This window comes from Leucoraja erinacea, chromosome 1 (genome assembly GCF_028641065.1).
Source record: "Leucoraja erinacea ecotype New England chromosome 1, Leri_hhj_1, whole genome shotgun sequence".
Classification (NCBI taxonomy): Eukaryota; Metazoa; Chordata; class Chondrichthyes; order Rajiformes; family Rajidae; genus Leucoraja; species Leucoraja erinaceus.
Genome location: NC_073377.1, coordinates 67,278,911 through 67,304,556, shown reverse-complemented (window position 1 = coordinate 67,304,556; position 25,646 = coordinate 67,278,911). Strand labels below are relative to the sequence as shown.

Here is a 25,646-nt window from a genome sequence, read left to right as displayed (position 1 = left end):
GATATGTACATTCGGAAAAAATGAGCTTGGGTATGGCAACATAATCTGTACCCATTTTTTGATCGCTCAATTAAATTAAAATATAAATAAATGGGGGAGGAATTTTCAATGGGGAATACCAATGTTTTCCTTAGGTCCTGCTGAAATTACTTTTCAACATTTTGAACAGCTTTCTCATTTAAAACAAACCGAACAGACCGACTGAAAGTCAAATGAGCCGCCAAGAAGCAGATGAAGAGTCAGTTCAACTTTGGGTGGAGATCAAGGTGGTTGGATAACATGGAGGAGGGAATGGGACTACATTTGGTGGGAGCGAAACATGACGGTAAAACTGATAGTTCGGCTATCTCACAGCTCCAGGGACTTAGGCCTGATCATAAACATGTGCGCTGTCTGCATGTAATTCACACATACTCTGTGACTAGACACACAGTGCAGAAATAGGCTTTGTGGCCCACCATATCCATGCTAATCCTTTTGCCCATTTGCTCTTATGCCATCGGTTGGGTGCACCAGTTACCTCCCAAAGGTCTCAAAGATGTGCAGGTTGGTTAATTGTTAATTGCAAATTATCCCCTAGTCTAGGTGGAAGAAGAATCACAGTGTAGCTATGGGAAAGTGAGAAAGAATAAACCAGGGAAAGTATAGAAACATAGAAACATAGAAATTAGGTGCAGGAGTAGGCCATTCGGCCCTTCGAGCCTGCACCGCCATTCAATATGATCATGGCTGATCATCCAACTCAGTATCCCGTACCTGCCTTCTCTCCATACCCTCTGATCCCCTTGGCCACAAGGGCCACATCTTACTCCCTCTTAAATATAGCCAATGAACTGGCCTCAACTATCCTTTGTGGCAGAGAGTTCCAGAGATTCACCACTCTCTGTGTGAAAAAAAGTTCTCCTCAAGTATGGAGTATGGGTGGAATGGAAATGATGGGATTGCTCAGCTGGGAGCTGCCAAGGACCTAATGGACTGAATGGTCTCCTTATAATTTATAATAAGTAATACTTAAAAAGTAAGGTCCTTTTGCACGGTGTTTAAAATGTAACTCGTGGGCCAGAGTTTCGATTTATACCACACATCTATTTCTTCGTATAACTATTTATTTTCAGGCAGACAAACAAATCATTTGAGAATGTAACAAGAGTTATTACTATTGCAGTCACTCAAGCTATGCAAGTTATATTGACTTGTTTTTAGGTTGGTAATAAGCTGTAATATTAACTTCAACAGACTTTGGTCCAGGATACAGGTATAACTTTTACAAGACTTTGGAATCCTAGTTGCACTTAGCCACATGTTTGGGAAAATTGCAGTGACTCTGGAGAGGCATTTTCATTTCCCAAGGAGATGCTTAACATTTTCATGTTAGAAAGAGAGGGAGTGCTGCAATAACATAAGTTTTCCTTCACTTATGGAGCCAATGCTATAATACCCAAATTAGATTTTAGGCATTCAATTTGAGAACAATTCAAACTAGATAATTGTGACCAGTGTTTGTATCTAATAATTAAGATACAACATTAAGACATCTTAAATTGAATTGATTTTTACATACTGTACCTGCTTTGTCCATTCTCCATCTGTTCGACTTCATCGCTGGCAGGGTGAACTGACACCTGGGGAATGCGGAATCCGGTGGTCCGGTGTGTATTAATCACAGCCGCCATTTTGATGAAAAAATTTATTCCTAAAAAGAAGCAAAGCAACAAACAATTTGAAATGGTGTTCAAGCCATGAATGTAGCACTCATAACTTTCAAGTCCACTCAATTGAGATGCATGAGTGAAGAGTTCTTCATTATAAAAAGCACCTGTTAGAATTTTTTGCACATGTATGGCATGCTGATGACACTGGCCTATATGCATGCAGTAGAAGAAGCAATATGCCATGGACAGCTATCTACTCAGTCTTCAGATCACAACTCTGCAGTTTTGACAAATCTGATCATGTGCAGTGGCAAATAATGAATTAATAAGAGTCAGAGGTGGATCCATGAACATTACCAGCTTCAATGATGTTGGATCTCTGCACTTGAGTGCAGAAGATAGGACTGAGAAATGGAAACTACTTTCCCCCAAGAATACTTAATAATTAATTTATCATCTAAGAAGATGCCTTAACTTGAAGCAATCCTTTCATACCTGCTTTGTCCATTCTACATCTGAGTGATTTCATCACCTGCGGGATGCTATGACACCTGGAGAATGCAATAGGTAGCTCCAGCAAGTATTGTTCGCACCTGCCACCTTGATAACAAGATTGATTCACCCTCGGCCTCCCTCTTGAGATCTTTACCATTGCACAATTTAATTCAGACAATTCATTTCAATTCACAGTACATCAAGGAACAGATCAGTTTATTGCGTTCAACCAAGTGTAAGGAGTCCAGCCAGATTCTGGGTATCAGCCTGAATGTTTCTTGACAGCTACATTACTAACATTATCCTGAGAGTAAGGAATGCCCAGGTGTGCTGTTCAGGACAAATTCAATCTGGCCAGTGATTTTTCAGAAGCCTACAATCAACCATCCAAAAATATTAGAAGATGCCATCTATAATGATGCCAAATGGAACTTAATCATCATTGGCCATTAGTGCCGAATCAGTAATGCATAAACTGTACTCCCTGTTGAATATATCATGGCTGTGCAAAGGAGGGGAAGGCACACAGACCAGCACTGCTGTTAGATGAGGTGAGAGGAGGGAGGTAAATGTTCTGTGGGAAATTCAACATTTTGACTCAGCAATGGCCAACCTGGCTGGAAAAAATTCTAAGGACCGGATTCATTTGCATTTGGAAAAGTTGCAATTAATCAAAGATTAATTCATGGTTTTCTCAGGAGGAAATTCTGTTTGATCAATTTAGAAACACAGAAACATGGAAACATAGAAAATAGGTGCTATTCAACCCTTCAAGCCATTCAACCCTTCAAGCCAGCACCACCATTTAATATGATCATGGCTGATCATCCAGAATCAGTACCCCATTCCTGCTTTCTTCCCATATCCCTTGATTGCATAAGCCCAAAGAGCTATATCTAACTCTCTGCTGAATACATCAACATTTGAATGATTTTTTTTGAAGAGATAACAAATTGTACTGATCAAAAGATTTTAGTCCATGGGATCGGGACCAAGTTAAAATTTTGTATCCAGAATTGACTTACTGATAGGAGGCAGACAATGATGATGAAGGTTTGTTGTTGTGATTAGAAGCCTGTGACAACAGGGATAGGTATTGGGATCCTTACTGTTTGTGTACACATTAATAGTCTTATTACAATGTATGGACTATGATTATTGAGTTAGCAGATACTATTAAAAAATGATAATGTTTTTGACAGTTAGACGAATAGTTGCAGGCTTCAGTTGATCTAAAAAACTTAAAAAAAACAAACAAACTAACATCATTTTGTCAGATGGGTAGAGTAATGACAGGGAAATGTAATCCTATTTTTTGCAAGATGGTGCATTTTGAAAACACGAATAAAAGTAGGACATGCACAATGTAAGGTGGGTTCTTAAAAATAACTGAGAAACAGAAGAAGTTTGGTGTACAGGTTCAAGGAGCTCTGAAAGTAGATGAGATTGTAAAGAAAGCATATGAGATCCTTGAGCAAATAGTAAGCCACTGGAGGAATAATGGGTCAGGCAGCATCTATGGAGGGAATAATCGGATGATTTTTTCAGGTCAGGTGGGTATATCATGGACGACCTGACTGTCACCACGGAGTCAGTGCCAGGAGGCAGGTGGATCCTGCAGGGGTTGGAGAAGCTGATTGGATGGGCAAGGATGAGGTTTAAGCCAGGATAATCAAGGTCACTGGTGCTGAAGAAGGGCAAAGTCATCGACAGGATCCGCTTCAGCATCGAAGGGTCACCAATCCCAACTGTCTCCGAAAGGCCAGTGAAGAGTCTTGGCAAGGTGTTTAACAGCAGCCTGAAGGATACAGCATCTGGCCAGGCAACCTGTCAGGAGCTGGAGAGCTGGTTGAGAGCGGTGGACCGCTCGGGGCTTCCCGGCAAGTTCAAGGCATGGATTTACCATCATGGTATCCTGCCAAGGATACTCTGGCCACTGCTTGTCTATGAAGTCCCAATCTCCATCGTAGAGAGATTGCAGAGGAAAGTCAGCTGCTTTCTCAGAAGGTGGCTGGGACTGCCCAGGAGCCTTAGTAGTATCGCCCTTTACTGAAATAATACCAAGCTCCAGCTGTCTCTGAAGTCCCTGGAGGAGGAATTTGAGGTGACTCGGGCCAGAGAGGTGATGATGTACAGGGACTCCAGTGATCCCAAGGTGGCTCAAGCAGGGGTGGAGGTGAAAACTGGGAGGAAGTGGAGAGCCGGCGAAGCCGTGCTGCAAGCGGAGTCTCGGATACGCCACAGAGTCCTGGTGGGAGCAGTGACTCGGGGAAGAGCTGGCCTGGGAATCTTCCCATCTCCCCAGTTTGACAAGGCCAAGGGGAAGGAGAGGCGCAGGCTGGTCCAGGAGGAAGTGAGGGCAGTGGTGGAGGAGGAGAGGTCTACCAGAGCAGTTGGCCTGAGGCAGCAGGGAGCCTGGACAAGATGGGAGCAGGCCATGGACCGAAAAGTCACATGGACTGAGCTCTGGCAGGCTGAACCACAATGCATCAAGTTCCTGGTCCAGGCAGTGTATGATGTCCTGCCCAGCCCATCGAACCTCTTCATCTGGGGCAAAGCGGAATCTCCAGATTGCCCGCAATGCTCAGGCAAGGGGACGTTGGAACACATCCTGAGCTGTTGCCCAAAGTCTTTTGGGCAGGGCCGGTACACATGGCGTCACGACCAGGTTCTCAAACCCATTGCAGAAGCCATCAGCATGGGGATCAGCAGCTGTAGACGAGAACGTCCCACCACCAAGATGATCACCTTCGTGAAGGCAGGAGTGCAGCTGCCAAGAACCACAGCAGCCAGGAATCTGGCAGGAATCCTGGCGACAGCGCAGGACTGGCAGCTTTCTGTAGACCTGGTGAAACAGCTGAAGTTTCCACAGCACACTGCCACGACCACCCTGAGGCCAGATATCCTCCTGGTCTCAGAGGCGACCAAAAACATCCTCTTGTTGGAACTGACAGTGCCGTGGGAGAACCGTCTGGAGGAGGCCCACGAGAGGAAGTATATGAAGAGCTGGTCATAGACTGCCGCAAGCAGGGCTGGAAGGCAAGATGTATGCCCATCGAGGTTTGCTGCAGTGGTTTTGCAGGGCAATCGCTCTACAAAGCTTTGAGTGTACTGGGCATCAATGGGATGAAGAGGAGAAAGGCCATCAAGAACACCACAGAGGCAGCAGAGAAGGCCTCAAGATGGCTCTGGATCAGGAGAGGAGGTCCATGGGGAGGAGCAAATGCCACCTGAACACAAGTCGTGGTCTGATCAACCACGGCTGGGTCGCCTGGGTGAGGGTGCCTGATGTTGAAAGACCCAAAACACCCAATGACCCCAGGTTACATCATTGATTATGTGTTCAGGAACCAATAGATGTATTTTTATCAATATCCAAATATCATTTAAAAATAATGTAATTGTATATACGTTTCTTTGTATGATATCCATTTTATACTGTGGGAGAGATTTGTCATCATCATCATAATCATAATCATGCTTTATTAGCCAATTATGTTTTGCAACATACGAGGAATTTGATTTGCCTTACAGTCATACCGATAATAAGCAACAAAACACAAAAATACATTTTAACATAAACATCCACCACAGTGACTCCTCCACATTCCTCAATGTGATGGAAGACGGAAAAAAAGCTAAATCTCTCCGTTGATGGGACGATCATAGCTCCCGTAGCTGGCTTTCAGGCCCTCCGCGTCGGGGCAATCAAGCTCCCACATTGGGGGGATCTCAGCTCCTCGTGACAGGCAATCAGACCCCGGGTCGGGGCTGGTCAAACTTCCTGTGACTTGGAGCTTCTCGACATCAGTCTCTACCCGAGACTGCGAGCTCCTCGATGGTGAAATCTGCAGGCCACGGTTGGAGCGTCGATCCCAGGCAAGGGATCGTGGCTCCGATGGTAAGTCCTCGGCCCCGCGGTGGGGCTCAAAGTCAGTCTCGAGCAAGGCTGCCAACTCCATGATGTTAGCCGGCAGAGCGACAGGAGATACGATCCGGAAAACAATCGCATCTCCGGCAAGGTAAGAGATTGAAAAAAAAGTTTCCCATCGACCCGCCCCCCCCCACCCTCCACATAAAACAAACCAGAGAACATTAACACGTACTTTTAAAACACACTAAAAATAACAAAAAAGACAGAAAGATAGACAGACTGTTGGCGAGGCTGCCATCGCCATAGAGTATCATGTAGTCATTTTGGGTGAAGCAGCGGTCCTGTTTAAAAAGGAACGTATAAGTTGTGAGCCTGGTTGTAAAGGTTGCAGCAGTGCTAAACATGTGAGAATATATTGGGCACACATGCCTGTGAGGTATGAGTTCAAATTGCTTAAGCCAATTAATAGGAATGTGTTGGCAATGCAATGAATTAGAGTCATAGAGTGATACAGTGTGGAAACAGGCCCTTCAGCCCTACTTGCCCACACCGGCCATCATGTCCCAGCTACGCTAGACCCACTTGCCTGCTTGTGTTTGGTCTATATCCCTCCAAACCAGTCCTATCCAAGTGCCTGTCTAAATGGCCTGTCCCACTAACGCGACTTTTCAGCGACTGTCTTCGACCTTCAAGCTTGAAGGCACTCGCCTGAAAAACTTCGAGCTGGATCGATCGTCAGCGATGAAACCGCGAGCTGGATCGACCGACCGCAGATACACACACAAGCGCATCGCAAAGGTGGGGGCCAGGGAAAGCGGGGAACGCTGTCTAAAATTCACACCCGCGATGAACAGGGAGGTAAAAGACGGCTTGCACAGTTACAGTAAGTCCTTTAGAGAGCGGGGGGGGGGGGGAGGGGGAGAGAAGGGGAGAGAGGAGAAGAGAGGGGAAGAGAAAGGGAGAGAGAAGGGGGGAGAGAAGGAGTGGAGACACTTTTAAGAAGCCAGACAACTTTAAATAAAGTTTATCAGGCATTTAACATTACCGGTCGGTTTTTCTTGATTCTGAAAACTGCAATGAGCCAATTAAAATGCTTGGTCAGCAAAGGAGATTGCCTACGGCTACCCTAAACTGCCTGTAACTAAATAGCGACCCCACTCCACTGCATTACGAGATCAAAAGAACCATGCCGACCAACTTTTACTCGCTGAAAAATTTTCAGCATGCTGAAAGATTTTCCTCGACCAAATGATTTTCCTCGAGTATGCGGGAACTTCCCTTGAGCATGAAGGAGAGTTAAGGGGCTGTCCCACTGTGGCGACCTAATCTGCAAGTTTAGAAGAGTTTGCCCTCGACTCAAACTCGCAGCATGGTCGACACGTGGCCCTAGGAGGTCCTATGAGGTCACTGGAACACTCCTTCATGCTCGAGGGATGTTCCCGCAGATAAATAATTAAGTCCAACAAATGTTAAATAAAAAAAGATGCAGTTTCACAATTTGACAGGAACTCTATCCACAATGAACGTGTGCAAAATTTAAAATCCAAAATTGGATGCTGGAGACACCAAACTAGTAGCATAGTCTCATCAGAGCATGGAGCCAGAAAGCTATCAAGGTTCAAGGTTCAAGGTTCAAGGTTTGTTTATTGTCACATGTACCAATTAAGGTACAGTGGAATTCATAATACAGCCATACAGCCATACCAATAAAGAGCAACAAGACACCCAAATACATTTTAACATAAGCATCCACCACAGCGACTCCCCCACATTCCTCACGGTGATGGAAGGCAAAAAAAGTACAATCTTCTTCCCTTCTTTGTTCTCCCGCAGTCGGGGCACTCGAACCTTCTGTTGTCGGGGGCGATCTTGGCTCCCGCAACTGGTGGTTGAGCCCTCCGCATTCGGGCGATCAAGCTCGCGTGTCGGGGGATCTCAGATCCCCCCGCCGGGTGATTGGACTCCAGAGTCGGGGCTGGTCGCACCTCCTGCGACTTGGAGCTTCCCGACATCAAGCTCTACGCGATATTGTGAGTTCCTTAATGTTGAAATCCACAGGTCGCGGTTGGAGCATCGATCCCAGGCAAGGTAAATCCACAGCCCCACCAGTGAGGTTTAAAGTCAGTCTCGAGCAAGGCCGCCAGCTCCATAATGTTAGGCCGCAGAGCGACTGGAGTTTTGATCTAGAAAACACTTGCATCTCCGGCAAGGTAAGAGATTCAGGCTTTGGGAAGATCGCCAATTTCAGGCAATTGATCTACAAAACAACCCACTCCTAGCCTCCCCCTCCTCCCCTCAGCCTTTGTCCCCCTCTCCTCCCCGTGTCCCACATAAATACGCACCCACTTCACCCTTTCCCCGTCACTCCATCCCCTTCCACCTATATTACGTCCTCTGACCACATTTTGCACCTCTTCTATGCTTATCTCACACTTTGTGTCTTTTCATCTTTGGCCTTTGTCCAACCATCTGTCAATCAACCCCCAGCCCCCCTAACCCCACCTTGTATTCATCAATCACTTGCCAGACTTTGTTCTGTCCCTCATCTTTCTTCCAGCTTCCTCTCCATCCCCCAAACTCCCCATTACTATCAGGCTGAAGAACGGTCCCAACCTAAAACATCACCTACCCATATTCTCCATCGATGCTACCTGATCTAGTGTGTTACTGCAGAACTTTGTGTCCATTTTTAAGTGTCCATGTGCATTTTCTGCTATTGCAATATGTTCCTTTTAAGGGGCTGTCCCACTGCGACGACCTAATCTGCAAGTTTAGAAGAGTTTGCCCTCGACTCAAACTCGCAGCATGGTCCACACGTGGTCCTAGGATGTCCTATGAGGTCACTGGAACTCTCCTTCATGCTCGAGGGAAGTTCCCAAATACTCGCGGCCTCAGCTAAATCACAGAAAATTTTGCAGCATGTTGAAAGATTTTCCGCGAGTAAAAATTGGTCGGCATGGTTCTTTTTCACTCGTAGTGCAGTGGAGTGGGGTCACTATTTAGTTACAGACAGGCGAGGGCAGCCGTAGGCAATCTCCTTCACTGACCGGGCATTTTAATGAGCTCATTGGAGTTTTCAGGACCAAGGAAAACCGACCGGTAGATAAAATCCTCTTTATTATACCCTCTCTCCCCCTTCTTCTCTCCCCTTCTCTCCCCTCCTCCTCCACGCTCTCTAAAGAACTTACCGTACACTTTGCAGCCGTCTTTTACCTTGCTCTTCATTGCGGGTGTGAATTTCAGACAGCGCTCCCCCGCTTTCCCTGGCCCCCGCCTTTGCGATGTGTTTGTGAGTGTGTGTGTGTGCGGTCGGTCGATCCAGCTCGCGGTTTTCCAGGCGAGTGCCCTCGAGCTTGAAGGTCGAAGACACTCTTCTGAACTCGCAGACAGCCCCTTTAGCACAGATTCCTCACCTAGATTGTTTTATTCTCTTTGTAGACCAACAGTTTTGTTTAAGAAATTTGCGTTCAATGTTCAATCTTCAAGACCAGAGCTCGTTTAGTTAAACAATTCAAAAGCAAAATATTTAGAATGCTATCAATCTGAAATAAGAATAAATTCAAGTCAATGTAAGATCAGTGAACTAAAACATTAGTTCTCTCCACCTTTTCATGGATGCTGCTTGATGTACTCACACTTTTTAGTCCTTTAACTAAATGAAATAAATGTTCCATTTCGTAATGATCCTGCAACTTAAATGGAGACTATCGGGACTCCCAGAAAAATAGCAGAAGCTGGTGTTTTCTGTCACTGCTGGAGTTTCTCTGTAAAAGTAGTCCTAAGTTATTTTGGTTGGATGACGAGGAATGTTCATTTAGCCCATTTAATTCACAATCTTGAATATCTTAGAAATCAAATATAATACTGCAGATATTATAGATCTAAAATAAAAGCAGATGGCATGTAGACTGAAATGTAAACTCTCTCCCTTGTCCAATAGATGCTGCCTGACTCATTGCGTGTTTGCAGCATTTTCAGAACTTCGGGAATTGACTATGGTACATTTGTGGAACAACTCGGGTAGAATTGAAAGGAATCTCCACATGTTCACAAATATATTCCCTATTACTCTTAGCTGACTCCTCCAATCGTTCTTGACAGATTTAATTCACAGCACGAGGAATAATAATTACCCTGATGTTTACCCAAATAAGCGCAAACCTTTACAAGAGATCAAACTGGGAAATATATTAGTAACTATCAATATTGTGATCATGTTTAGTATAAGTTCTAATCATGTTTTTTTATTCTACTGCTGAAGTTCAAAATGCTTTAGACCAGTGAAATTGGTTCATCACATATTGTATCAGTTGGGGACTTGTCCAGCAAGATGTGGGACATTGTCTCCTTGTGTATCTCAATGTCAAAAGTTCATTGACAGATCTTACTACATTAATAACTCTCTCCCTCTCTCATCACGTCCCATTGTGATGTCATTGTGGCACTCGGCAGCTTGAGAGCCAATTGTGATTGGTGCACTGTGAGTGGCATTGTGACATCATCACTGCAAGCTGCTGGAAAAAGGCAGTCTGTGAGAAGCAGTTTTTGGCTTTTTTTAAATCTTTAATCGTGAATAACTTGTGAAATATAGGATGAAATCGTAAATGAACCTGAGTATGGCGTGGAGGGGGAAAATGTGCATTCGAATATGTAAAAATTTAAGTGCTAGCGAGTAGTGTTTTGAGGAAGATACAAGACATACAGACAGACACACGATGAGACTTAGGTATAGGTATACAGATAGATGATCCATGATGGACATCCCTGTTTTCATTTCAAAGTCTAAAACATTGCCTAGTGTTTTAGTTTATTGTCACGTGTACCGAGGTATAGTGAAAAGCGTAGGAAGGAACTGCAGATGCTAATAAAGATAGACACAAAATGCTGGAGTAACTCAGCGGGACAGGCAGCATGTCTGGAGAGAAGGAATGGATGACGTTTCAGGTCGAGACTCTTCTTCAGACAAAAAGATTTTGATCTAATGGAACATTCACTGTTTTAGTCTACAAAGTAGTGCTTATTGATGTAATACTAAAATTAAAAGTGGCTCATGTTCTGAATATCAATTGATGGAAGTGATGACATAGATTTTCCAGTTAGGCATGCCTTATTAAATGGCAATTTCTAAATCAATATCGGGGCATAATCTCTGTGGACATGGAATCTATAACAACTTAAGACACTAAGTAGAGTGATCTAAACAGCTGAACTTTTACATCAACTGTACTCCAGTCTAAGTGACATTCCCACATGTCACTTTATCTGGTATTCAAAAATCTTAGTATCATTCATAACAAACAACTTAGCATCCCATGGAATAAAACAAGTCCAAAACTCATGTTTCTCTGAGCTAAGAAATGTCTGCTTATGCCTGTTTAAAAAGCCAATCCTTTACTTGAATCTATAAAATTTAATTCCAAGATATCCAGCTAGGGAAACAGTCTTGAAGCATCTAATTTTTGAAACCTTCAAAGGACGCTTAAGAATGCTTTTCATCTTTCAAAACTCCAGTGAATTTAAGCCTATATCTCCTAACAATGGAATTTCCCAAGGAATCAATCTAATGTGCTGTATTTCCACCTCCTAAGGCAACAATAAAATTATTTATCTATAGAGACTAAACAGTGCCTAGATATGTTCTCATCAAGGCTCTTTATGATTGCAGAAATACTTTCATATACACCAAACCCTTGCAGTGAAGGCTAGAATAACATTTTCCTGAATAATTGTAGTCCCTAGGTATTAACTTTTTGTTATTCATTGTAACATCGCCTCCTCCCTCGAATGCTGCTCTGATCCCCATCATTGGTTGACTGGCCAGGGGAAGCCAATCCCCAGCATCATTGGTAACAGCTGAGACCAATTAGCTGATATTGGTTGGTCACTTGTATCTCATTAGCCTACCACCTAAACAACCCAAGCATTCTAGTCAAAGGGAAGAAAGCAGATGGTGAGAGAAGATGCAGCAGACAGACAGATGGACGCACACGCATACACACACACACACACAAAAAGGGAAGAAAGAAAGAAGGATTAAATAAGGGGAAGGGAGAGAAAGTGGTTGCCTCCCTGCTTGCTGTGTGCCCTGTTGCAGGTTTGAGGAAGACTGAACCACTGAACAAACCTGAGACCACCAACACCACTGTGTGGTCGACTGGACTGCCAGGAAGTCTAGTCTCAGTGAGTGGGAAAAAACCTGGCAGATGACATTCAAGACAACCATATGTCATACCATGCATGTCTCACACAAGATCAAACCACTTTTATCAGAATAGAATGTGGGTAGCCATACATTGCTTGGTCGACGATCAACCAAATCTAGGAGTTAAATTAAGCAAAGATTTAAGTTGGGCGACACATATTAGTCAAGTGTCCAACAGAGCAAATAGAACTTTCAGCATTCTTAAAATAAATTTTCACGCATGTAGTACATCCATCAAAGAGAATGCCTACAAGTCCTTGGTCAGGCCCAAATTGGAGTATTGTGGAGCCGTTCATGGGATCCTTTCAACAACAACAACAACAAGATCACCCTGGAGAAAGTACAGCGCCGAGCAGCCCGCTTTGTATGTAATGACTACAAGCGCAAATCAAGCGTGAATAATATGCTGATTTCTCTCGGATGGGATACCCTAGAGCTCCGCAGAATCAGGCTAAGACTTATTGCAATTTACAAGGAGATTCGCAAATTCACGCCATCAAATCTCCCGTCACCCCAGAGCACCAACTACCATGAAACAAGACAAAATAACGGTCCCAACATCATCAACTTGCTAAATTTCAATAAACCAATATTCCCTTTACCCAAGGACGATAAGCGAATGGAATATGTTACCACCCAACCCACGTGCTGCTCCCGATGTTAAGTCATTTAAAAAGGGGATTGAGCAACTCCTCAAATTGGTCAAAATTGAATCACTACTCTACTCACTCCGACCTGCGCCAGATAACCACTGATGAGGTGTTTGTACAGTCATCAACCAGAACCAGAACCAGAGGAAGTCCTAGATAGCCAGTGCCTCTACTTAGGCTAAGATTGAGTGGCTGAGACAACCTGAGATGCCAGTGCCTCTTACTGCCCACAGACAAAGTGGGACTGTGCCCATACAGAGGCAAAGACAGAGCCACCAAGATAATCCAGAGAATGCCAGCACCACCTGTTCAAGCCCATAGCTGAGCTGCCAGGATAAACCTGCAACCGCCAGTGCCCCCTCTTGAGGCAATTGTGAACTGCAGGGAAAAGCCAGAGACTGCCACGTCTCCTCCGTCGAGACCAGAACTAAGAAGTCAGGACATGCCTGAGATTGCCAGCACACATGCATCCTGATAGTGAGGGACAGCACCCCTAAGAAGTCCTAGACTTTCTTACCACTGTGAATAAAATATATACATGAGTTCACCCTACTGCGAGTGTTGGTGTGGTCACTGCCGAACCTGGTGTCATCCCAATGCTACATCATTCATAAAGCCTGCCAAATTCATCTGAATGACAATATTAACCAGTCTTGTATCTTTAAAAATATATTCTGCTTTCTATCTTTCCTCATAAAGTGGACGTTTCACATTCGTCTTGCATTGGAGACCAACTGCCACAGCCTTTCCTAACCACTTACTCATCTGCATCCTCCTCACATCTTCCTTTGACCAGCTTTGCTTTGCATAGGCAATGGACTTGGAGATTTTTGGCTCTGCCATCTCATCTGTGTGCAGGTACCACATACTTAAAAATTGCAGACTTTCCTGAATACAAAACATAACACTGAAAGAATCCAGCAGGTCAAGCAGCTTCTGCAGAGGCAAATGGTATGTCAATATTTCAGGTTAAGACCCCGGCTCAGGACCGAGAAGGAATGGAAAAGGCTGGCAGATTGGTGGAAAAGAATGGGAGGATTATGGTGTCATAGAGGCTGATAGATGGAATGAGATTGGGAGGGGTCGATGGGTAGAAGGAACCAAGTTGGGTTGGGTGGTGGGATAGTGACTGGGGCTGATAGCAAAAGGATTTGAGTATAGGAGCAGCGAGGTTCTACTGCAGTTGTACAGGGTCTTGGTGAGACGACACCTGGAGTACTGTGTACAGTTTTGGTCTCCAAATCCGAGGGAAGACATTCTTGCCATAGAGAGAGTACAGAGAAGGTTCACCAGACTGATTCCTGGGATGTCAGGACTTTCATATGAAGAAAGACTGGATAGACTCGGCTTGTACTCGCTAGAATTTAGAAGATTGAGGGGGGATCTTATAGAAACTTACAAAATTCTTAAGGGGTTGGACAGGCTAGATGCAGGAAGATTGTTCCCGATGTTGGGGAAGTCCAGGGCAAGGGGTCACAGTTTAAGGATAAAGGGGAAATCCTTTTGGACCGAAATGGGAAAAACATCTTTCACACAGAGAGTGGTGAATCTCTGGAACTCTCTGCCACAGAAGGTAGTTGAGGCCAGTTCATTGGCCATATTTAAGAGGGAGTTAGATGTGGCCCTTGTGGCTAAAGGGATCAGGGGGTATGGAGAGAAGGCAGGTACAGGATACTGAGTTGGATGATCAACCATGATCATATTGAATGGCGGTGCCGGCTCGAAGGGCCGAATGACCTACTCCTGCACCTATTTTCTATGTTTCTATGTTTCTATAGGTAGAGCCAGATGGGGTGGGCTTTTGGGCAGATGAAAAGGTAGAGGGAGGGAGGAACAAAGAGAGATTAACTAGGTGGATCAGTGAGCCCATGAGAGAGGAAAACACCAGAAGTGTGGGATACCTGAAATTAGAAAAATGAATATTCAACCATTGGATTGTAAACTACCCGTGTAATATGAGAGGTTGTTCTTCCAGCTTGTGTTGACCTTTCTGTAACGAAGAAGGATGAGAACCTTCAGGATGGTGTGGGAGTGGGGAAGATATGCAACTGGAAGCTTCAAATAGCCATGACAGCAGACACAGCACAAGAGCTCCGTAAAGCAGTTACTTACTTATGCGTGGCATTACTAACATAGAGGAGGCTACATCGCATGCACCAAATGCAGTAGACCAGATCCATTTTTGCCTTGCCTGGAAGGACTATTTAGATCCCTGGCTGGGGGTGAAGGTGGGTGAGATTAATGGATCGGGCATTACATCTCCTTTGGTTGTAGAGGAAAGTGCCATGGATAGGAAGGAATAGGAGGACTATGGCATCATAGACAACGCAGTCCCCATGGAAAGCAAAAAGGAGGGGGAGGGGAAGATGTGTCTGGTGGGGGGATCAAGTGGAAGCTACTGGAAATATGCAGGCTGATATGTTGGATGCACAGTCTGATGGGTTGATTGATGAGGACCAAGGGAACTCTATTGCTGTTCTGCCTAGGGGCAAGGTGAATGGGGTGTCAGAGCAGGTGTGCAGGAAATGGTGAAAATGCATCTGAGGGCTGCAACAATAACAGCAGAGGAGAAACCACAATTCCATAAGAAAAAACATATTTCAGAAGTTGTAGACGTCATCATGGGAACAGATGGGAATGCAAACAGAAACATTGAGAAAATTGATGGTATCCTTACAGGAGGCATAGTCTAGATAGCTGTGGGTAGGTTTACAGAAAATACCAGTGGCAAGTCTATCTTGTGAGATGGAATAGGCTTTGAACAAACACTGTTCTATGTAACTGTTCCAACTATTCCCTTGAAACCAACCGTAGACAAGACAACCGTTTTGCAGAGCACCTGCATTCTACCTAAAAATAGCCAATGTTGACATCCAGTTACATGTCATTTTGACTCTCTTTTCCACTCCCACATTAACCTATCTGCTCTCATCCATCTCAATTGCAATGGAGAGGCCAAACACAAAATGAAAGAGCAACATCTCCTATTCTGATTGCATTGGAACAGGTGAAGGTCAATCAGGGATGGACAGGTGGGATGGACAGGTATTGCTCATTGGTATGAATGGCCATTTTTGAATTTCAGGCAACCCATACCTCTGGTGTTTTCTTCTCATATAGCTGAAAAATATCACAATTCCCCTGCTGGACCCTATGCAGTTTGCATATCGGGCCAATAGATTTGTGGATGATGCAGTCAACCTGGGCCTGCACTTCATCCTACAGCACCTAGACCGCCAGGGGACCTATGCGAGGATCCTGTTTGTTGATTTTAGCTCTGCATTCAACACCATTGTGCCAGAGCTACTACACTCTAAACTTTCCGAGTTGACTGTGCCTGAACCCCTTCTTCTTCTTGCATATGGCGTGCAAAGCCTAAAGTTGTAGGACAATTGTTCTATCTGATCTTATTTGATTGTGCACACCAGGTTGATTGCATTCGTCGAAACAGGGCGGACCACGTGAAGGTTGCAATCTCTCACCCTCCTGAACCCCTCTGTCGGTGGATCACCAGCTTTCTGACAGACAGGAAGCAGCATATGAGGCAGGAAAAACACATCTCGGGCCCACAAACGCTCAGCATAGGAACACCACAAGGCTGCGTACTCTCTCCTCGTCTCTACTCTAATACACCAATGACAGCACCTCCACAGACACCTCTGTCATGCTTCTCAAGATTGCGGATGACACAACCCTGATTGGACTGATCCAGGATGGGGAGGAATCTGCCTATGGACAGGAAGTGTCACAGCTGGCATCCTGGTGCCATCGCAACAATCTAGAGCTCAATGCTCTTAAGATGGTGGAATTGGTTGTAGACTTTAGGAGAGCTCCTCCTCCCCTCACCCCACTCACCAACAACAACACCACAGTCACATCTGTGGAGTCTTTTAAGTTCCTGGTAACCATCATCTCCAAGGACCTTAAGTGGGGGGGGCACCATCAACTCCACAGTCAAAAAGGCACAACAAAGGATGTACTTCCTACAGCAGCTGAGGAAGCACAATCTGCCACAGGCAATGATGGTCCAATTCTACACAGCCATCGTAGAGTCTGTTCTCACCTTCTCCATCATGGTCTGGATTGGCTCAGCCACCAAGCACGACACCTGGAGGCTGCAGCGAATCGTCCGATCAGCTGAGATGGTTATTGGCTGCAACCTTCCCTCCATTGATGAACTGCACACTGCAAGGGCCAGGAAGTGAGCGGGCAAGATCATCTCTGACCCCTCTCACCCAGGCCACAAAATCTTTGAATCACTTCCCTCTGGAAGGCGACTCCGGACAGCCCAAGCTGCCATGGCCTGACATTATCCACGAGTAGATGCTCTACTCAACAGCCAAAAACCTGTAGCCTCCCTTTGATCTGGTATTTTGTTGGTCCACATGCTTGATCAATGGTGTTTTATCATTAATGTTTTATTATTCTTATTAATGTTTAGTGTTTTCCGAGTCATTTGTAACTGTCATTGTATGTCATGTTGTTACTTGTGGGCGGAGCACCAAGGCAAATTCCTTGTATGTGAATACTTGGCCAATAAACTTACTTACTTATACATTCGCCAGGTCCACCCAGTGTTCTTCTCTCTTTTGCACCTGGTTCCATCTGCCCATCATCCCCTCCCCTTCTGCTTTCACCTTTTACCTACCAGCCTCTATTCAAACCCTCCCTTCCCCCATCCTGCCCCGCTCCCCACCTCCCCTAACCCCAAACTGCTATGCATGGGAAATCTTTCCTGTTTACCTCTTAGGCCTGTTGTAATTGTTCAACACCAAACATTACAAGGACAGAGTCCCCCTAGTCCTCACCTTTCACCCCACCAGCCGTCACATACAACAAGTAATCCTCGGTCAGTTTCGCCACCTCCAAGGTGACCCCACCACTTGCCACATCTTCCCATCTCCCCCCATATCTGCCTTCCGCAAAGACCGCTCCCTCCATAACTCCCTTGTCAATTATTCCCTTCCCTCTCGTATCACCCCCTCCCCAGGCACTTTCCCTTGCAACCGCAAGAGATGCAACACCTGTCCCTTTACATCCCCCCTCGACCCCGTTCAAGGACCCAAGCAGTCATTCCAGGTGCGACAGAGGTTTACCTGCATCTCCTCCAACCTCATCTATTGCATCCGCTGCTCTAGATGTCAGCAGATCTATATCGGTGAGACCAAGCGTAGGTTGGGCGATCGTTTCGCCGATCCGCAATAACCAAGCTGACCTCCCGGTAGCTCAGCACTTCAACTCCCCCTCCCACTCCGTCTCCGACCTCCCTGTCCTGGGTCTCCTCCATGGCCACAGCGAGCAGCACCGGAAATTGGAGGAACAGCACCTCATATTCTGCTTGGGGAGTCTGCATCCTGGGGGCATGTACATCGAATTCTCCCAATTTTGTTAGTCCTTGCTGTCTCCTCCCCTTCCTCAGTCCCCCTGCTGTCTCCTCCCATCCCCCAGCCTTCCTGCTGTCTCCTTCTTTTTCCTTTCTTGTCCCCGCCCCCCCCCCGATCAGTCTGAAGAAGGGTTTCGGCCCGAAACGTTGCCTATTTACTTCGCTCCCTAGATGATTCTGCACCCGCTGAGTTTCTCCAGCTTTTTTTTGTGTTGCTCAAAGATACTGTTTGATCTGCTGAGTTCTTCCAGCACTTTGTTTCTAGATTCTAGCAGCTACAGTCTTTTTTCTGTCTCCGTCATTGTCCTCCTAAACAACACTATTGGCAGAAGAGGCCTGTTCTTCCTAATTGCATCATTATGAGATGGGATAGTTGTTAAATAGTACAAAGTACCAAGCAGTATATTTACAGGTCAACAATGTTAAGGTAAGTATATTTTAGGCTGCTACATATGCTCTTCAATTTTATCAGCTTACAGTAGAACAAAGAAGTTCAGTTCAAAGTCCGGAAGTGGCGGCGCTGCCCTGGCAGCAGCTGCTCGCCTGCAGTCCGTTTGTCTTTACTTTTTTGTGTTGTTTTTTTGTTTTGTCTAGTTAAGTTTTTGGTTTTTAGGTTGTGTTTATGTGGGGGGGGGGGGTTGAAACGGGGCTTGCTGTCTCTCCCTTCGGGGGAATGCGACTTTTTTGTCGTATCCCCCTTCTCTGCCTCCGTCTGCGCTGAGGCTTAATGGCGGAGCTGGCGACCTCGAGACTCCGGAGGCAGAGCCAGTCAGGACTTGCCCTGGGCTCGCTCCCGTGAGGGCGGTCCAGCTCGGGGCTGGAACGGCGCTCCCGTGAGGGGCTGTGACGCTCCCGTGAGGGCGGCCTGGCGCGGGGCTGAGACTCTCCCGTGAGGGGCTGTGGCGCTCCCGTCGGGGCGGCCCAGCTCGAGGGAGGAACGGCACTCACGTGAGGGCGATCCGGCTCGGGGCTGGAACGGTGCTCCGGTGGCTGGGACGGCGTTCTGGCGGCGGTGACCTGAGTCCGGGGTTCAGCCGCGGGCCAGCGGCTGCGTCCGCTGGACTGGAGGGCGGCAGCTTCGACCACCCCGGGCCGCGGTGTTTGAGCCGGCCCGTTTGCGGGGTTCGGTGAGCCGCGGGACTGTTTGTACCATCGCCCGGTGGGGAATTGCCTCAGCGCAGAGGGAGAAGAGGAGGGAAGAGACTGCAGCCCTAAGATTTTTGCTTCCACCACAGTGAGGAGGTGCTTGGAGGACTCACTGTGGTGGATGTTAATTTGTGTTTATTGTTGTTTCTATTATTATATGTATGACTGCAGGCACGAAATTTTGTTCAGACTGTAAGGTCTGAATGACAATAAAGGAAATTCTAATTCTAATTCAATTATTTGAATAATTTATATCATCTTGATTTTCTGGTGGCGATTCCCTTAACCTGGGAATATGAAAGTAAAACAAGCCAATCTATCTACCATGTCCACATGTGTGGAAACAGGTGCGCTTATCTTATGTCAGTAGTGGTGTCTGATGAAGGTTGCAATCTGAGCAGAAGGTTGCATATAAGTCAAGACCAGTCATGACTTGACTCTTGACTTGATTTTGACCAGACTCAATATGCTGTTAGTCCTTGCCCTCTCCTCAGCCCTCCTGCAGTCTCCTCCCATCCCCCAGCCTGCGGGCTCCTCCTCCTTTTTCCTTTCTTCTCCCCGGCCCCCCACCCCCGATCAGTCTGAAGAAGGGTTTCGGCCCGAAACGTTGCCTTTTTCCTTCGCTCCATAGATGCTGCTGCACCCGCTGAGTTTCTCCAGCTTTTATTGTGTACCTTCAAGATATGTTAATCCCTGAGTAACCATAGTTGGCTTTGTTTAGAGGAGCAATACAAGCAAAGCACTTCACACCTTCACACTTTCATTGATATTACTCCATGGAAGTGTGAATGTTGTTCAAAAGCTGGCATTGTCTGATTTGTCACATCTAACAAGCTGTCATGTGCTATATATGCAGGCCATGGTATATTGAATTGGCAATAGGTGTTTGAAAACGTGTGATTTGAAAGCATAACCATATGGATAGCCAAAATGATGTTGGACACTAGCAGAATGATGTTGGACACAAAGATGTGAAACCATGTTTCAGACCACAGCTGACCTGAAATTTGGTTTCACATCTGCTGATACTCTAAGATTCTGACATTACATTAACCTGATGCAGAACCAGTATATAGAAACAAAGAACTGCAGATGTTGGTTCATACCAGACATAGACACAAAGTGCTGGAGTAACTCTTGAGAAAAAGGATGGATGACGATTTGGGTCGGGACTTGGGTCATCATCACACTGAAAGTAGGGGGTGGGTTGAAGAGTTGGAGGTGAGAAAAGACCTGAACCAATCAGGGCCAGTCACAAATGACCTCAGGCAGGGTGTTGTTGTGGGAGGCCCATTGTTGGCATGGGAAGGTGTGATTTCAAGAGAAGAACAAGATGGAGAGCAGTGGAACTGGTTAAACGACTAGGGTGAACAACCACCTCTCTTTCAATGCTCAGGAAATTAAACTACATCATTACTTTCCTACAAATGCCATATTTAGCCTTTGAGATTCCTTCCTTGTCATTTCTGCCGTTTCCTTTTTTGATGTTCTTCAATACTACATTGGATACTTTCTGTACGGATCTAGAATGAATTTCTTACCATTATGACTTTGCTATTATGGATTGCTTGTTCTTTTAAATTTCACTGATGCGCCGTCTTTCACCACTACTACTCATTCAAATATTTTCTTTTAGCCCCACAAATCCAAAATTGCAGCATCAGCAGCGTGTTTGATATTCTCCCACTTATATGGGTCCAGGATTTTCCAATGTTGGGTCTTATTATCTGTGATCCTTTCAAACAGGCAAGAATTACATGTCCAAGCGACTCCACCTGGTATCGTCCGTCTAATCTTCACGTTGAGACGTGGGTCACTCTAATGATGGACTAATTTGGGAACTAACTCTGATTGTCATGTATAGCTACTAATGCAATGTGACAATAAGAACTTGGTCTGATGCTCTGCCCGGGCGGGTGTTAAAATCACAGATTGCACTGTGTTAATGGGCTTGGCAGCCATATCAATTTTTAATCTACTCCACATGTGCTGAGAAACAATGGGAAATAATTGCCCTAAAACAGTCCTGAATGCCCATGAACATCTAAAAGAAGTTAAATAAATCATCAACCTTTTTAAATGCTTGTTACCTCACGTTGTTGATTGTTACCAATTAAGAGAAAGAAAGATTTATAACTAAATTCCGTCTATTATTACAAAGGCATCAAATAAATAGATAATCAATCAAATAACTTTCACAGCTCACATGTGTCGGGATTAATAATGTGCAATGTAATTTGCCTTTAGATTGGTGTAGAGATACATTGCGGAAACAGGCCCACCGAGTCAGCACCGAGTCAGCACCAAGTCAGCAGCGATCACCGTACACTTGCACTATCCTACACAATAGGGAGAATTTACAATCTTTACTGAAGCCAATGAACCTACCAAACGTGTACGTCTTTGGAGCATGGGTGGATACCGGAACACCCGGAAAAAATGCACACGGTCACGGGGAGAAAATACAAACTCCATGCAGTCAGCACCCGAGGTCAGGATCGAAGCCAGGACTCTGCCTCTGTAAGGCAGCAAGTCTACCGTGCCACCTGTAAATTTATATGCAGTAGTGAAATAATCAGTGATATTAAACCAATTGATGCAAATATTTTGAGTTATTGAACTTGAAATACTTTCATAATATACAACTGAGTACTTGGTTTGGGGATTTTTTCTGAAAAATATTAATGCAGAAAAATGTCAGAACTGAATAATATTTTGTTATTGCGTTACTCAGGATGGCCAGCATTATTAATACAATATTCATTATTCAATCTTATTCTTGTCAAAGCTTACACCTTTCTGATTGTGTATTTCTGTTTCTAGTTGGTTTAGAGTCATAGATAGAGTCATAGATTAATACAGTGTGGAAACAGGCCCTTCGGCCCAACAATGTCCCAGCTACCCTAGTCCCACTTTCCTGCGCTTGGTCCATAACCCTCCAAATCTGTCCTATCCATGTACGTGTCCAACTGTTTCCTAAACGATAGGATAGTCCCAGCCTCAACTATCTCCTCATGCAGCTTGTTCCATACACCCACCACCCTCTGTGTGAAAACGTTACGTCTCGGATTCCTATTAGATTTTCTCCCCTTCACCTTAAACCTATGACCTCTGGTCCTCGATTTCCCTACTCTGGGTAAATGACTTTGTGCATCTACCTGATCTATTCCTCTCATGATTTTGTACACCTCTATAAGATCTCCGCTCATCCTCCTATGTTCCACGGAATAGAGACCCAGCCTCCTCAACCTCTCCCCATAGCTCACACCCTCTAGTCCTGGCAACATCCTCGTAAATCTTTTCTGAACCCTTTCAAGCTTGACAATAACTTTCCTATAACATGGTGCCCAGAACTGAACACAATATTCTAAATGCGGTCTCACCAACGTCTTATACAACTGCAACATGACCTCTCAATTTCTATACTCAATATTCTGACTGATGAAGGCCAAAGTGCCAAAAGCCTTTTTAACCACCTTATCTCCCTGCAACTTGACCTGCAAGGAACCATGCACTCCTCAATCCCTCTGCTCTACAACACTACCCAGAGGCCTACTATTTACTGTGTAGGTCCTCTCCTTGTTCAACGTCCTTGTCTTTACTAATTTATTTGTAAAGGCGGCACGGTGGTGCAGTGGTGGAGTTGCTGCTTTACAGCGATTGCAGCACCAGGGACCCGGGTTCGAACCCGACTACGGATGCTGTCTGTATGGAGTTTGTACGTCCTCCCCATGACCTGCGTGGATTTTCTCAGAGATCTTCAGTTTCCTCCCACACTATAAAGACTTACAGGTTTGTAGGTTAATTGGCTTGGGTTTGTATAATTGGTATAAGTGTAAATGGCTAGTAAAGTATGTGTGTAGTGTGTAGGCTTGTGTTAATGTGTGGGGATCGCTGGTCGGTGGGGATTCAGTGGGCCTAAGGGCCTGTTTCCACACTGTATCGCTGAAATCGAACTAAACTAAACATATTGGCCCATACCATTCCCGCCTAAATTATTTATCTCCTTTACAAGTATTTTCCAACTGATCTCCACCAAGAGTATTTATTTTATTGTGTTCCTTTTTTTCCTCTTTTACCCTCTTCCATATTTCCTCAAGCCAAATTCCACACAAAAACATCTTTCTTATAATAATGTAATTGTACACAAATATCTTCATAACAGTGCTGAACATTGCAGCGATAAAAATATACTGTACCACTCTCAGCAGCACTGTGGCGATATTATGGTCTGAGATGCTGGAGGAAATCATAGACCAACTAAGCAGAGTTTCAAATTGATAGTTTGTCAAATGATTCAACCCGGTTTTTTTTTTACAATCCTCAATATGCTGAATTAAAAGCTTGGGCTAATCCAGCCCTCTCGTATTCAACGAGCTTGTTCATCTGCAAGTGCTCATTTAAAAAAATCAATATGCCTGTCTAGTCAATATGCCATCTAGCAATGCCATCTGGCAATATGCCATCTAGTCAATATGCCATCTAGACAGTCAATATGCCATCTAGCAAACAAGAACTTACCACAATGAGGTTGTCCTCCGGGCTCACGCAAGGTGTCTACATTTATGTTGGATCCAAGTAGAAAGATAAGGCTGCCGGTAGTAAGCCTGAGCCAATGCCTTCATTCAACAGCAACAACAATCCTCAGGCATGTTGAAAACCGCAGAATAAATGAATCAATCATCTGTAGTTACGACAAAAGATCAGTAAATCTTCAGCGCCACAACTTCAATATGTAGCTTGTATCAGTTACACTGACTTCAGCTGATTATCAGACTCTGCCCACTCGCTATAATACGGAACATTATGACTTAATCTCCTCTTCTTATGTTAGCACCACTAATCCATTTTGTTTTTGATTTTAATTTCCCAGCGCATGGATGTAAACATAGGCTTCAAATTGATGTTATTGGCCCAGGTGGTAAGCTAAATTTTAATAGGAAAAATAATATCAAATGACGATACATGTACGAAATAGAACTGTGAAGATTTAACTGAGGTTTAGTCATTATTACAATCCAGGGCGACATGGCAACAAGTTTATTTACAGCTAAATCTCACACTTGTGAATGAGATAAACTACATTATAATTAGTTTTTATGATATTGCTTTAGGGATAAATACGGGCCTACAGATTAGGATCTACTAATCATTACCCAAACTCACTTTTAGTTACTTGTCTAATTTATCAATTTACAATTTCAAGGCAATAGGAAGCAAAATTTCACACAATGCCTGAGATATTCATTTAATTTTTCTATTTTATTCTCGTAGACAACAGCAGCTAATTGTTAATGTTAATACCAAGCGCAGGCTCGGCGATCATTTCGCTGAACACCTCTGCTCAGTCCGTCTTAACCTGAAGGCCCAGCACTTCAGCTGCCCCTCCCATTCCCAATCTGACCTTTCTGTCCTGGGCCTCCTCCATTGGCAGAGTGAGGCCCAGCGCTAATTGGACGAACAGCACCTCATATTTCGCTTGGGTAGTTTACACCCCAGCGGTATGAACATTGACTTCTCTAATTTCAGATAGCCCTTGTTTTCTCTTCCCCTTCCCAGTTCTCCCACTGGTCTTACTGTCTCCGCCTACATTCTATCTTTGTCCCGCCCCCTCCCTGACATCAGTCTGAAGAAGGGTCTCGACCCGAAACATCGCCCATTCCTTCTCTCCTAAGATGCTGCCTCACCTGCTGAGTTACTCCAGATTTTTTTTGTCTACATTTAATTGTTAATCCTTGATTAATATGTGTTTCTACAGAAAATACAGTCCCATCAATATTAATTTATTAAAGGCAAATTGTAAAAAGGTTTGAAATTCGACAATGACTCTTCTTCTTTCCAACATACAACATGTCACACTATCTTTATATTAAATTATAGTTGATGAATATCTGCCCATTTCACTGGATTTCGGACTAGGTTTTTTTTTGTATTATGTATTGTTAATAGATATATATATATGTGGAATGGCATTAAATTTCAACAGTGAACTTGCAGATACTGACAACATTTTGAAGCTGTGATATATGGTTTCATACTATAAAAAGATAGTTGAAAATACTGGTAAGAAATTAAGCAGACAGTCAGTAACAATGGCAACATTTATATCCATGATATAAATAGAAATTTTGTAGGCCCCTCTCGGTCATGACTGACCATGGGTGATACATCCTGGTCAGATGCAAGCCTGGGCGATGTCATATGGAGGACAGGCTGTTGCCATGCAGCATGTCCCCCCTCTCCA

At 44.7% G+C, this 25,646-nt stretch overlaps 1 protein-coding gene across 1 annotated transcript in view; it reads right to left on the bottom strand.

Moving 5' to 3' along the window:
• The window catches only part of LOC129705538 (cyclic nucleotide-gated channel rod photoreceptor subunit alpha-like), a 69,885-nt gene that overhangs the window by 25,275 nt on the left and 18,964 nt on the right, over positions 1-25,646 (bottom strand). The window contains exons 3-4 of the mRNA XM_055649524.1: positions 13,635-13,809; positions 1,567-1,693 (exon numbers count right to left, since the gene is read on the bottom strand). Of these exons, the coding sequence (XP_055505499.1) occupies positions 1,567-1,693; positions 13,635-13,809 (302 nt within the window). The remainder of the gene's footprint in view (positions 1-1,566; positions 1,694-13,634; positions 13,810-25,646) is intronic.